This window comes from Pterocles gutturalis, unplaced genomic scaffold (assembly GCF_000699245.1).
Source record: "Pterocles gutturalis isolate BGI_N339 unplaced genomic scaffold, ASM69924v1 scaffold15378, whole genome shotgun sequence".
Taxonomy (NCBI): Eukaryota; Metazoa; Chordata; class Aves; order Pterocliformes; family Pteroclidae; genus Pterocles; species Pterocles gutturalis.
The window spans coordinates 22,540-37,728 of NW_010125908.1; the positions used below are offsets into that span (position 1 = coordinate 22,540).

The 15,189-nt window shown below is 37.2% G+C and overlaps 1 protein-coding gene across 1 annotated transcript in view; it reads left to right on the forward strand.

The window, feature by feature from the left end:
- MYOM2 (myomesin 2) overlaps positions 1-15,189 on the forward strand; it is a 61,898-nt gene that overhangs the window by 20,253 nt on the left and 26,456 nt on the right. Inside the window, exons 11-18 of the mRNA XM_010078776.1 lie at positions 1,774-1,948; positions 3,368-3,489; positions 5,658-5,845; positions 8,382-8,508; positions 13,442-13,620; positions 13,790-13,904; positions 14,501-14,657; positions 14,762-14,868. Coding sequence (XP_010077078.1) covers positions 1,774-1,948; positions 3,368-3,489; positions 5,658-5,845; positions 8,382-8,508; positions 13,442-13,620; positions 13,790-13,904; positions 14,501-14,657; positions 14,762-14,868 — 1,170 coding nt within the window. The remainder of the gene's footprint in view (positions 1-1,773; positions 1,949-3,367; positions 3,490-5,657; positions 5,846-8,381; positions 8,509-13,441; positions 13,621-13,789; positions 13,905-14,500; positions 14,658-14,761; positions 14,869-15,189) is intronic.

The following is a 15,189-nucleotide window of genomic DNA, read 5'->3' on the forward strand; positions in this document are numbered from 1 at the left end:
AGATGTTTCTATGTAGCCATCTACAGGTGCTCTGGATGGCTCTGCACTCACTGTGGCAACTAGAGTCTGGAGGATAAGTTCGCTGATGTTGCCATAAGTTGCCCTATAGCATCCAGCTATGGAGTATCTACGTTAGGATGAGATGAAAAATTTTCAGGACTCTAACAACCATTGATCAGAGGCTCAGTTTAACTGGCCAAAAAGACATCTAGTACCTTTCCAAATGGTTTTCAATTTGCCATTTCAGAGAGGTGTATGTATGTAGTATCTCCTGAGTCATATCTGGCAGCTCCATGAAGAAGTCTCAGATGCTCTAAAATGGCCCTAAATTATTTTTTTTTTGGGTAAATTAATTAAGCCCTAGCTCTTTGGCTATAATGGCAGCTTAAGAACATGTGCTTGTAGACACTTACACATAAACTAAATGCAGGTACCTTTATCTCAAACTGAACTCATTTGATCTTACAGACGTACTACATGAAGTACAACAGTGTGTAAGTGCTATTTTTTATTTTGAGACTGAAAGACTAGCTGAAAAAAATGCTGCCTTTCTTCTGTTTCATTCTGCTTTTATTTGTCTGCAATGTGTCAATGTGAGGAGGTTAAAGTGCCTTCAGTGGGCAAGTGCTGGATGCCTCTCTTAACCTATCACGAAAGGCTGAGACACTGCCTTAGTTCCTTATGTTATGAAAGCTCAGGTAGCTGTTTTGTAGTGTAGAGACTCTGTGTAGGCCCTACTAAGATTTTGTTTTCCATTCAGATCTTGATGTTTCTGGTTCTATTTATGCACATTCAAGGTGTTTAGATCAATATAAACCAGCAGTGAACTTTCATTGCATATAAAGTGAGCTGTGTACTATGCTACATTGCGACAACTGTAGTCGACAGACTGAAGGAAGCTTTATCCACTTCTGCTTGGTTCTGCTGAGTTTGATCCTGGAGTATTGGTTCCAGTTATGTCTCCCTTAGTCTAGAGGGATGGATGTAGAGGAACTGGAGAGATCCACTGGATGACAACCAAGATGGCCAGGGGCCTAGAGGTTGTGACCTGTGAAGAGAGGTGGAGGTAGCTGGGCTTGTTTAGTTGCTGACTTACAAAGATGATGGTGCTGAGCTGTTCTCCGCAATGCCAGATGACAAAAAAAAACCCCAAAACCAAAACAAACAAAAAACCAAAAAGAGGCAAGAGCCACAAATTGTAGCTTAGCAAATTCCGATTGGACATAGTCTCTCAGTGAAAAAGGTACAAGAGTGCAATGCTGGAAGAGGTTGTGCAGTAGTTCTACAGGGACATAAGTCATACATAAGCCTCTTATTTGAGAGACAACATTTGAGAAAGAATATTTTAATATATTTCATATCTGTATGCCTTTATCCACACTGATATTTGAAAATATGTTCTTCTATAACTCAGTCCTCAGAAAACCTATATAAAATCAGACAGTTAGGGAGCCTTGTAGCTTAGAGTTAGTTAACTCTAAGTAGACAAATAAGGAAATAAATATATTTATTCACACTAGCCCATCGAAGGCATTTTAACCTCCTCAGATTGATATATTGCAGACAAAAGCAGAATGAAACAAAAGAAAGGCAGTTTCTAGACTTACAGTGAAACAAATATGCTAAGATACATATCATATAGCAATATTAACATGGTAGGAGAAGCCATAGCTGTAGTGATTAAATATGATAAAAGTGTACAGTTTTACATCTACTTCCGCTTACTTTTATTTTTATGTATTTCATAATAGTATATATTTTCTCTCTTCTTAGTTGTACCATCTGCACCTGGTCGGGTGGTGGCCACAAGAAATACAAAAACATCAGTTGTAGTTCAATGGGATAAGCCAAAACATGAAGAAGATTTATATGGCTACTACATTGACTATTCTGTGGTGGGATCAAATCACTGGGAACCTAGTAACCATAAACCCATTAAATATAACAGGTATTGACAATACTTTTGTATTTTGGGGAGGTTTGAAAGCTGTAGGAAACTTTAAAGCCAATTTACATGCTAAGCAATGGTGTTATCATGGGAGGTGAATGTTGAATGGACGTGAAGAAAAACAATCTGCTTTTCAGATTGCAGGGCACACTTTCTCCGCCCCACTCCCTTTTTCTTTTCTCCAAAGATAAGCATCTTTTGTCTATTCCATGACTTTGAGTTATAAGAGCAGATTCTAGAGACATGATTCTGTATGTCTTGGACATGAGTAAGAATAAAATAAATGCCTTTCTTAAAGTTTGAATTATGTTATGGGGTAAACAGACCTGATGCACATGAGGAAGAGTATAAGGAGAGGGAACCCAAAAGCTTTCCAGGGGGTTTCCTCCTGGAGCCTATAATCTATGGACATCAGGGCAAAAGGACAGGCCATCTCTGCTGTAAACATGGTGGGGAAAGTGCTTCTGCTTCTGACACTGCTGTGCAGGAAATCCAAGTGTCCTGTTCCGGAAACATCAGGGCTCCTTGACCTGCTACATCTATGGGTAAAGGGCAGTAGCCCCTGTTGCTAGTCCCTGTGTCATGATGCTAGCCCTGTCTACTTCTGGTGCTTTTTACTTCCTCCTGAAAATATCACACTTCGTTATGTGATTTTTGAAGTTATTTCCTTTGTGACAATCATGCTTACTTCTATGGGAATCCCTCATCAAATGCAAAGTTTAGATGTGTAATTTATATTTTCTTATGGGTATATGGCAAACACATGTACCCATATTTGTGGTGTATTTTGTCAGCTATTAATTAATTTTGAGTGACTTCATATTCTTCTGAATCCTTTGATAAAGTAGTCAAGGAATTTGATCAAAGTATAAGCAGGGGCTAATTGTTGGTCAAAGAGATAGGGATAGCACAAAAATAAGGAAAACATTTCAATTTTTCATATGTAAACACATCCTACAATAGTATAGTTTTCACTATTCTATCTGCTACAATTATTACCTAGAATGTCTGATCAAAACTGAAAGCTATTTTTGATAGTGACTATGAGTATATGACAGGTCCCTTCCAACCCAAACCATTCTCTGATTCTATGAAAATACAGGGAAAAATATAGTCCCTTCCCACAATAGATAAGAATTTAGCAAGCCAAAGTTCAGAGGAAGTATAGTTTCTCTGACTCTACCTGGTAGATAAGGACTACCAATTTAACGAGCACTGTGACTTTTGTTCCAGTGTCCTATCCAGTTATGTTGTACTACATCACAACATTGTATTACAGTTTCCCGCTTGGAAATATTTTCCTTTGTGAAGCATTCATGAAGTTGAGCTTTCTTATTGTTGCCAAGATTTCATGTTACAGAACAGAATGGTTCCTGTAAAATATATACTAAAACATTATGTTATTTTTATTTAACCCAGGTTTGTTGTTCATGGTTTGGAAACTGGAGAGCAGTACATCTTCCGTGTGAAAGCTGTGAATGCTGTAGGATTCAGTGAAAACTCACAGGAGTCAGAAGCTATAACAGTACAGGCAGCCCTTAGTAAGTACGATTCTGTGCAACTCAGCTTCTTATTTCTTGAATGAGTTACATATTTTCTCCTTTGGTCTCACTTGCTATAATGGTACACTTTGCAGCTATCAAGCACACCCCCTTAGAGAAGTGTATGCTCTGGCATGTGGCTGTTCTACAGAGAAAAAGACATTGTTAAATTAGTAAAAAAAGTTACTCATCTGATAGAAATATTATATTCTGCTCCTTACTTGTAAAAAAGACACTGTAAATCTTGATTAAGTTTGACAAGTAGCTTCTGGGTTATTTGGAATGGTGCAAACCAGTTTAGTGAAGAATCTGCTCAGTTTAGAACAGTTTCAGGAAACTTCATTACTGTGTGGCTGGTCCAAACAGAAAATTCCCTTTGGCTACTCCAGGTTGGAGCACAATCTACCTCCTCTGGTACTCTGCGAGCAAAATTTCAATGTAGTAACAGCCCATTGTGCAACCTTCAGTAGGAGTGATATATGTTGAGTGGAGGGCTGGATAATTATTCAGAACAAAGAATACACAGGTCTGGGCTACTATGATCCAATTTCAATTTCTGCAGAGTTTTAGTTTCATAATGAAAAGTTTAAAATAGAACAACTTTCCACCACCTGAATGGCCTCTAGCTCTTGGAGAAGACCAACAAGCATGGTCAGAAATAATCCTCTAAAAGATTTGTAATTCAGGATGGCTATTAGAAGATACATTAGGATATGTCACTAATGAACTTACTCTATTTGATTTTTTTTAGGACAAAGTGTGTCTCATATGGGTAGGTGGTGCACAAACACTTCCACATCAATCACCCCTATGTTGTAAACAAACTTGCACCTTTTACTTTGTCACTGTGTGTTTTGAGGATAAGGGCTGCATGGGGTATGTCACCAGGCACAGAGCACATGGATCTTACACATACTTGTGGAATGTGAATGGCTTTTATCAATTTTGGTAACCTTAACAGGAATTTACCAGAAGTATTTGCAGGTGACTTACATTAGCATGGACAGAAACTTTCTGCAGTATTATTTTAAGGGCATTTACAGAAGTTTGCTATGGTCATTCTTCTTTACGAAGAAGTGGTAGTAATTGCAAAGCCCATGTTTTATGGCCTCTGAGTGTAACACTACATTTGAAAAAAGAACAAAAGGCCAGTTCTGCTGATTACTGCCTGTTTTCATGCTGATCACTAGTACAGCTGCAAGATCAGGGACTGTATTAAGGGCCTCTGATAACATATTCTCTTCTGAATGAGGTAAGTCACATTCTCTCAAGTTATACTGGTAATTCAACTGAAAATATTAGATGAGCTTTAGGGGCAGGAGCTTATCCTGTACTGACTGTAGCACAACAGGGTCAAGAAAGGAGCATATTTGGGCAAACTTCCATGCATGGATGGCAAATACAAAACAGTGCTTGCTAGAAAGGGTGTTTGCTAGTAGTAGGGTTGTAAAAAGCTCAGGAAAGAAGTTTTCTTAATCTCTAGGAAGATGCCTGGGTGACATTTCTGCTTCTGCCACAGATGGGAGTAAACTCATGAAGGTAAACTCATGAAGGAAATGTCTTTTCTGCCTCAACATAGGTTAAGCTAGTGAAAGTCTAAATATTTTCTATCCCTTATAGGGCAGAAAGTACTCTCAGTCTGAAGTAGGCATATAATATGGGGATAAGAGGGGAAAACCATGAAGGCCATAGATCAGACAGTCATATGACTTCATTTCATTCAAGTTCATTTTTTTTTTCTTCCTTATTGGGTGATTCTTACTGTATTCCATAAGTACTTGAGCAGCTTATTTGGTTCTTAGCAGGAAAACATATTCTGATCCATTTCAGTCTTCTAGCATAGTGTTTGGTCTAGAGACACTCTTGCTGGCATTACCATTTCCATACCAAAGATCATCTATTCCTTCTTGCTGTCTTGTGAGAGGGTAGCACATCTTGTTTCAAAAGATGTTTCAAAAGCTTCCATGTTTATGTTTGGAGATGAAATTAATATTGATTAGCAGATGAAATTAATATTGATTAGCAGCTTTACAACTATTTTGTTACCAATATGCAATTGACAGCAATACGCTGCAGAAAACAAAAGCAATACAAAAACCACTAAACAACTTCTACACTGCATTATTTTAGTCTTTGTCCTAACTCTTAGGGTGCTTATTTCCTTATAGCTTGTCCATCATATCCTCATGGTATCACACTTCTGAACTGTGATGGTCATTCAATGACCCTTGGTTGGAAAGCACCAAGATACAGTGGAGGTTCACCAATCCTTGGTTATTATTTGGATAAACGGGAAGCTAACCATCGAAACTGGCATGAAGTAAATTCTTCCCTTATCACCCGGACAATTTATACGGTTGGTAGTTTTTAATCATTATTTTTCTGGAGTTGATTTGTACTATTTCTTTGCTTTTGTCAGAATTCTACTTTCTTGCAGAGAAGTTTTTAAAGTACTTGTTACAACAGAAACAGGCCCTTCCACTGTGTATTTTGGAGTGCAACAAGCCTTAAAACTGGGATAGAGAATCTGTGCCATCCCCTGCTGTGAAGTTCTAAGACCAATAAGGCTTTTCAGATGAGGAAACTTTTGAGGAAAAAGTTGTGAAGCGCATTTTTCACAAAGAAAAAGATGAGCTATAAAATGCTTCATAAACTGTATTAATTAATGTGCATTATATGTATCACCACTGTAATATCACGAGAGAAGGACAGATGACCTTGCTGTCTTTAGAACTGGAGACCGGTAAAGGAAATAGAGATGGGCTAAGAACAAATGTAACTGTTCCTGTTCTTACTCTCAAAATCTCCCTTCAGCTGGAAAGGGAAGTACATTAATAAACCTAGCATTATGCCTCACCGCCTCCTTTCCAGAGTACCAGAGCAATGATTTGAGTTTTGAAATAAATTCTGTCTGGATTCCCTTACAATCTTTTATATATTTCTTAAAAGAAGAAAATCTTGCTGTGAACTTCCGTGAACAAAGATTAGAAATATAGGATGTAACAAGTAATTAATCAATCTGACACTTGTTAAATTCAGTTAAACAATCAGATTTTATTCCCAAATACTTCTTAAAATTATTTCTGCAAGTCAGCAACTTTCCTCTAACCCTCAGGGCAGAACTAAGTCTTTAGAAGATACTTGACACTAATGTAGAAAATAACGCTGCAGATGAACTCAGGAAGAATGCTTCATGCACAGAAGGCAGCTGGCAATACTCAGGTGTATGTATGATTGTGACTGAGTTTATAACTGGCACCTCTGACATAGCAGATGGAGCATAGATGTTGAGAAATGAAAAAGGGTGGGTAGGATAGGCATGAAAGGGCAATACTAAGCAATGCATTCCAGTGATTTTCATTTTTTAATGTTTTTGTAAACAAATGAGTAATGTAAATTAAGAGAAACCATTCACAGTTTAATTAACTGGATATTTAAGTCTCAGTCCTGCCAGTAACTGTGCTTGTGCCTGAGGTGCATCTTCATACATCAGTTTGAATGACTGTAATCTGAAATATTGATGGGAAATAAAAGCAAGACAGCTTTTCGAAGCACAGAATATTTTATGACATACTGCAAGCACAGAAGGCCCTGAGATATGCAATACAGCACAGGGCAATCATTAAAGGTTTAACTCTCTCTGATTAAAGAATTCTATGGGAATCCCACAAATATTCTTTCCCTTAATAACCTGGGATTTCAAAAGCATATTTACAGGCTGAGCTGTTACTCGCTCTTGTGAATCACTACATAGCTCTCTATCTTCAGGAAATTCTATTTAAATTGTATTAGTACCCGACTTTTCCTAGCTTACATTGTTTGCTTTGGTCTTGTATTTGATGCTGCCCCATCATATGTTTGTTATCATCCCATTATATGTTTGTTACCATTAAAAAAATCACACCCCAATCCTTTTTTATGTCACATTTTCCCAGACAATACAGTTTATTTATTAGTGAAAATCTAAAACTGTTCAGTATCTCAACTAGAAGTACTACCCTCAGCTGCCTCTTTCTTGAGACATAGGATTGAATATAATTTTGGGAGAATTATGTAGAGGACTGAGTTGTAGAAGAATTGTTTATTGTATTTATATGGTCTGGAACAGGAAGGATGGAAGGGGGCGGTTACCATAGGCACTCAGGGTGTCAAGAAGCTCATGCCTTGTAGCTTGTCTACCTTGACCTCAAAATCTGAGATGATGATGTGGTGATGGACTTAGAAAAGTCAGGGTTCATTTACCGGGGACATTTGCAGAGGTGTAGCACGGATTCTGGTCATGCCATTTCCTGTGCTTACTTCCTCAGTTTGTAATGGTAGGTAAAATTAAGAGAAAGATGCATACAGTCCAGAAAAAATTACTGAGGTAATCTTTCCCAGAATTATATTAGCACACTGCTGAACTAATGGAGCTGGCTTTTCCTTTAGTTTCCTTGTTTTTTCCTTTTGTCCCTGGTCGGTCCACTATGACCTCTTTAGACCAAAACATCATTCAAACTCTTGCTTAAGTGAATGGCTTACGAATGGCCATTCAAAAGCAATGCAAGAAGGTATTTCACGTTAGAACACTCACCCACAAATATCTGCTAGTGGTCATTCCTTGAGTGGGCTCTCTGGACTTTTGTTCTAACCTTTTACAGCCTCTCATGCTGATATATTGAGTGCGGTTATTCTTAGGATGGTGTGGCTGAAACATGGAAGTACAATATAGATCTCTGTAGTATGTTTGGTTTAAGAGTAACATCTTCAAATTAGATCCTTCCAGTAGTCCAGCACAGCTGTAAGGCCTGATAATTAATTAATCAATTTTAGAATGCTTATTTTTTAGAATTGAGTTTATTAAAATAGTATAAATCATGTCTTTTGATGTGTTGAATTGTTTTCTCAAAAAGGTGGAGGATTTAACAGAAGATGCCTTCTATGAATTCAAAGTTGCTGCTGCAAATCTGGTTGGAATAGGTCAACCTTCAGATCCCAGTGAGCATTTTAAGTGTAAAGCCTGGACTATGCCAGAACCTGGTAAGTCTGTTGGTTCCTCATGTAAACTACAACACAAGTCAATATAAACTTAAAGCACAGTCAGTGTAATGTTCCAGCCAAACTCTGTTGGATGGCTTTTGGTTCATTTCTGCCATATTGCCTGATGAGATTGCCATTGCTTCTGAGATCTCCTGTTAAAAGCTACCTCCACATCCCCACTGAGGATGCTGAATGTCTTGGGAAGTGGGTGGCCTTTACTCAGCTTGCTGAGTGTCTCCTTCTTTCACTGCCCAAATCAGTGCAGAGCAGAAAGTCTTCCGCCTTTAGTCTGTTTTTATCTCTGTAAGCTCTTCATCCCCAGCCTTACAAGTTTCCACCTCACACTCACCACCTATACAATACATAGGCATCCCTGAACCATAATTGCAGTCTATTCAGAATATTCCTGGAGTTTCAGACTCCAAAACTATGTGTTTTTTCTTAAATAAGACATAGCAGGGGCCTGTTTCTTGACATAGAGGCAAGTAGCACAGTGTAGCTCACAGTTTACAGCTGAAGTCTTAGAGTCTCAACTAGTGTGCCCTTATTTATGTTTCCCCAGACTGTACCCAGGTGTTACCTGAGAGGTTATTATTAGTCAGGTGTTAGAACACGTGTGCTAACAAACAGGCAGTAGGAATGACTGTGTGCTGGTACTCAAACCTGTGTTTATGTTGTCTGTAGTTTAGCAGTGTAGGTGTAGCTGAAGACTGCTAATTGCCATGTGAACTCTGTAAAATATGTTAAATAAGAAGTATCATGAATTCAGATTCCCTAGTAAAAGAAAGTCAAACTTTAGTCTGCCTCATTGAGCATGTAAATTTGTGCCTAAATGTTAGACATCTAGGGAATTGGTTCTTCTCAGTAATGCTCAAGTTCTGTAAATTATCTACGAAAAGGTTTTTGAAGGCCCATCTGCTTATTTTGTAACACTCTCTCATACCAAGCAAAAATTTGCTGAAGCTATTTCTGATGTCTGCTACTGATTTGCCTAAACAAGGGGTGTCACAGCATAGCCCATAATGAAAACACAGGCACCTACCACTTTAATATCTTTCTAAGTTCTTTTCCCCAAAATGCTGTAAAATACTGATGTTAAATCAAATTCTATTTATGACATTGAGCTTTGGTATGCAATTAAAAATCCATTCTAATACTTTTTTTTATGTCATTAGAACCTGACACCTACACACACCTGTTTCATGTCTAAATGTTCATGCAGTTATTTTCTCAGCAAAGAAAAAAAAATCCAACCCCTAAATCTGATTCCATAAAACTATTGGAATTTTTAGTGATTTAAAAAAGGCATAATTAACATAAGAAGGTAGGAAAATTTCAGTTTTCTATGTTAAGTAAAAAAATATTTATTGCCTGGAACAAGAAACAACTCAGTAAGAACATGGAATCATTTACTAGGAAAGACTCTCAAATATAATCTAATTCAACTGGTTGCCCACACACAAGATCAGCTATACTTTTCTCATTGACAGAGGCTTGTCTAATCCATCCTTAAAGACTTCTACCCATAAAAAAGTCCAAGTTCTTTGGACAGGATCTATACCCAGTCTTGCTATGCTTACAGTTTTAAAGTTTTTCTAATATCCCTGAATCTTTCTTACTGCAATTTAAGCCTGTTTCCTTCTTGTCCTGTCCACCAAGGACATGAAGAAGGGATTATTCTTTTCTTCTTGATAACAGCTTTTCTATGTGTTTAAAGACTCTTATCAGACCCCTAGCTTTCCCCTTAAGTTGACAAAATCCAGTTCAGACAACCTTTCCCCATAGATCATGTATTCCCCTATCTCTAAATAAACATTTTTTTTTGCTATTCTTTGAACTTTTTCTGGTTGGTTCATGTCTTTCCTGAATGGCAGCATACAAACTGGAGACTGTTTCAAATAAAGCTTTTTCAATGCTGAGTAGTGAAATGGTAGCTCCATGCCTCCTACAATTATTTGCCTGCTTACAATTTTCCTTCTATTTGTCTTTTTAAAAAACCCCTCACACAGTTATGCTAAGTTCCAAGTGTGATCTTTGTAATGCCCAGATTCTTTTCTGTGAAACTTGTCAGAGAGTTGCTCTCCATGCTTTCTAGCTAAATTCTTCTGAGTTAATAGATCTTACCTTCTGGATTTAATGACATGACAAAGCTGTCAATAACAAAATGTTTAATCTCCTGACCTTAAATCCCTTTGTGTTAATTACATTTTCTTACAATTTTGTAATATTTAGTATAAATGCATCATCAGTGGAACAATTATTTTCCCTAAAGAACAGATCTTCAATTTATTCTTTCTACAGTGTTTTCAGAATGTCAGTGAAATTGCCTAGTGTGTAAACAAGTGAAGATTATCCTTCATTTTAAATGATATATAAAGAAATAAAATAAAAGGCACTTTCAGGAAATGAAGAGAGTGAAATTTCCATTTATGTAATGAACAATCTGACCTTTCTACTCCTTGGCTGATTACATTGTTCTCATTATGAAACTAGAGAGTATTGCATTCCTCCTGCTTAAAAAACCACCACAAATAAACAACCCCCTCATCTCCCCAACCACCAAACCTGTTAAAATATTTCACAAGCCTTTTTTGAATAAATGTTTAAACAATGGCTTAGCAATAATGAAATGAAAAAATTGAGATTTAAGACTGTGAGAAAGAGGCTGACCCTCTTCCCTGACTTACTGAAGATACTGAAGACTAATATAATGTGACTGCAATATACTCCCAGTAGCAATGAAATATTCTTTCACCTTTTGATATGGAAGAGAGGCTTCCTTAGAAAGGCCAAAACCCCTTGCAGGATTTCCAGTGCAAGTGATGGATTCTTGCCCAGAGCCCATAATTATTTTATCCTTCTGCAGAACTCTGGTCTTAGGTGACTGTGAGCCTCTGTGAGTTAGCAATGATAGCGAAGGAATTATTTTACATGACTTTAAAAAAATGAAATCTCTATGGTCTCAGAATCCTCAGAACAGTACATACTTCATTATACATTTTCTTCTACCATCTAGAGTTCTAGCAGGTGCATCTGCTAGTGGAATTTTAATTGTCTGTGGATATACAGATATTTAGGTTGGAATTTTTAAAGAGCCCTGAGTGTTGTGGTTTAACCCCATCTGGCAGCAAGCACTAGAGGGCTGCTTGCTCACTCTCTGGTGGGATAAGGGAGAGAATCAGAAGAGTGAAAGTAAGAAAACTTGTGTGTTAATATAAGGACAGCTTAACAGCTAAAGCAAAAGCCACGCACACAAACAAAGCAAAACAAGGGATTAATTCACTACCTCCTACTGGCTCACAGGTGTTCAGCCATCTCCAGGAAAGCAGGGCTCCATCATGTGTAATGGTTATTTGGGAAGACAAGCTCCATCACTCCAAGCATCCCACTCTCCCTTCTTCTTCCCCCAGCTTTATATGCTGACCATTGTGCCATATGGTATGGAATATCCCTGTGGTCAGTTGGGGTCAGCTGTCCTGGCTGTGTCCCCTCCCAACTTCTTGTGCACCTCCAGCCTACTCACTGGTGGGGTGGTGTGAGAAGCAGAAGAGGCCTTGACTCTGTGTAAGCACTGCTCAGCAATAACTAAAACATCCTTGTGTCATCAACATTATTTTCAGCACAAATCTAAAACATAGCCCCACACTAGCTACTATGAAGAAAATTATCTCTATCCCAGCCAAAACCAACACACTGAAAGAAGGATTTAGGCTCCTTGAAAACTGCAGTCATTCCATGAGAAATCCAGTATTTATTCTCATAAGGTCTGCAACAGGTACTTATATATTTCTTTTCTGAAGTGTGCTTATCCACTATGGAGAAACCCTTTTCTGGTGTTTTTTTGCTGTATATTTGCTGAATAACGTCCTTTACAAATTTCATGTTCATTCGTCACTGGTTAACATCATGTGGGCTGGACTGGCAATCCGGTTTACTTGTAAGATTTTTCTACTCTTTATTTTAAGTGGTGTGATGTGTTGTAAAAAAAACTTGGTTCAGGACAAATTGACAACACTGAGAAAATCCCTAAGTCTCAGGTACTTTCAGGTTTCCTTCCTCTAAATTTAAAGCAGAAGAAGCAAGCTTCCAGCTACATTATTTGGCTGAATATCAGTGTTCTGCCATGGGTTTTTCAGCATGGTAGGAAACAGATATGTTTATGGCTTTATAGTTTACTGTTATAAATAAATATCAAGAGTATAGTAAAAAAATAAATGCTACAAGTTAAACTGACTGGCACTAGAACAGTTAAGTAAAGGAGAAGGAAGGTATAGCAGGGAAAATATAACCTGATAGCTGCAAAGGTATGAACTCTCACTTATTCATAGAGCATTAGAATGGTTTTGATGCAAATAGTTCTAACAGATATCCTCTTGAGATGTTTATCTTGGCTATTGTTATCCACTTCACAGTGAACAATTTTTCTGTAGGGAATGAGAAGCTTGATCCAAAGTCCACTGGTGCCAATGGGTTTTGGCTAAGTCTGAAGGATCATGGTTCGTGTATAGCAAGAAAAAATAAAAATCCTGATGCTAAATTATCAACCTGAGTCAGGCTCAGTGAAGCAACTTCAATGTGGGGCTGGTGAATTAAATAATAGACAAGAAAGCTCTGTTACTTGTTGGAAAATTTCAAACTGCATGAATTTTCCACATGAATAACTTTGCCCTAAAATGGAGTTACTGAGATCTAGCTAAGAATGTATGCTTCAGAATACTAATGTCACTCACTGCGTAAAGCAGGTATTGCTGTATACAGCCATGAGGAGAAAATGACCTAAGTACCACACATACCAGGTTTGTTGCAAAGGATGAGATTTTTGAGAGCAAACACAGTCAAAACAAAATTAAAAACATGCATTTTGGCCTCTACAGGGCCAGTTTGCAAAAATTTATTATATTGAAGTGAACTTCCAGTATTTGAAATATTTTAGGTCCTGCCTATGATCTCACGATTTGTGAAGTTAGAAATACATCACTGGTTCTTCTGTGGAAAGCTCCCGTATATGAAGGCAAAAGCCCTATTACTGGGTATTTAGTGGACTATAAGGAAGTAGATACAGAAGACTGGATCACTGCTAATGAAAAACCTACTTCAAAGCGCTATTTGAAGGTAACATTTTGATTAGTTAGTGTTAAATCAAAACTGAGTTCTAAAAACATCTGATTGAGTACAACAAAAATATGTATTTGTACTTGGACTTCTGCTAATATCTTCATATGAGTAAACAAAAGAGTTTAGCTTGTTTTTTAAACTGGCTTTGGTCTTTATCTTGTTCAAGGTCACTGATTTGCATGAAGGTCATACCTATGTTTTCAAAGTTCGTGCAGTGAATGATGCTGGGGTAGGCAAGTCATCTGAGATATCTGAACCAGTGCTTGTTGAGGCACGGCCAGGTAATGAACTGTTTTATCTCCTTTGCTTCTAAAATACTGAAATAGTTAGAAATGAATTTAATCAATCTGATTTGATATTGTAGCACAGATAAGTATTTCAAGAGTTAAGAAGCTCTTAGCCTTAAAACTTAAAGAAAAAAAATCACGTTGATACAGAGGTACTGTCAAGACTTTTTGCTTTACTTACTGCAGGAAACATTTGATAATCAGTTATTTTAATTCTTATTCTCATAAACAAAGGTGCTACTTGTGAGTGAAAAGAAGTATGACAACACATTTATTAAAGCTTCAAGAGTGATAATAAAATTCATTTACTTGGGCTGTTCGTATCTTCTCATATTCAGCTTAATATTATAGATTTGTTTCTCCAAAAGCATTTATTATTTTTAGTATTCTTTTTTTTTTGTGTAGAGTAAGAATCTTGCTAGTATGTGATGCTGAGTTAGCATATGACATAAACATGCTTCAAGATTTTCAAGTAAGATCGGTATCTGTTAGTGAAGATGGACAAAATTTGCATGGGCTGTAGTAATTTCTGAATTACAGCTGGAAAGAAAAATACAGCCTTGACATCTGTGTTGGTTCCTATTTTGCAGGAACAAAAGAAATCTTTTCAGGTGTGGATGACGAGGGTAATATATACCTGGCTTTTGAGTGCAAAGAAGCTACAGATGCATCTCATTTTGCATGGGGTAAATCGTATGAGGAGATTGAGGATTCTGATAAGTTTAAGATTGAAACAGAAGGAAATCAGTAAGTAATGCCAGTCTACTAAAATTATTAGAAGTTTGTCGTGTTAAAATCTCAGTAAGATGAGAAACCCCACTAATTATATTCTTCTTTGTTGATTACTTTAGTTCTAAGCTGTACTTCAAAAATCCTGATAAATCAGACTTGGGAACCTATTCTATCGCAGTTAGTGACACAGACGGGGTTTCATCCAGCTTCATTATGGATGATGAAGGTAAGGTCCTTACCATCTTGAGTCTTCTTTTATCACCTCAACTGCACTAAAAATTGTCCAAGAAAAAAAGAGAACCCCACGACTCTTGTATTCTTTCCTATGCATTAAGGAAAAACAAAAAAGACCACACAACAGGTTTTGTGTGATTACTTATTTTTCTGATTATTGCAGTGATGAAAGTTGGGATAATGTAAGGCAATATTTTAATTAAAAAAAAAGATAAAGAATATGCCCAATCAGAATTGTTTTCTTTATGCTGGGACTATAGTGCTATTTGCAAATACCTGTTACACTTTCAGTTAAATGTCTGAAAATGTTGCT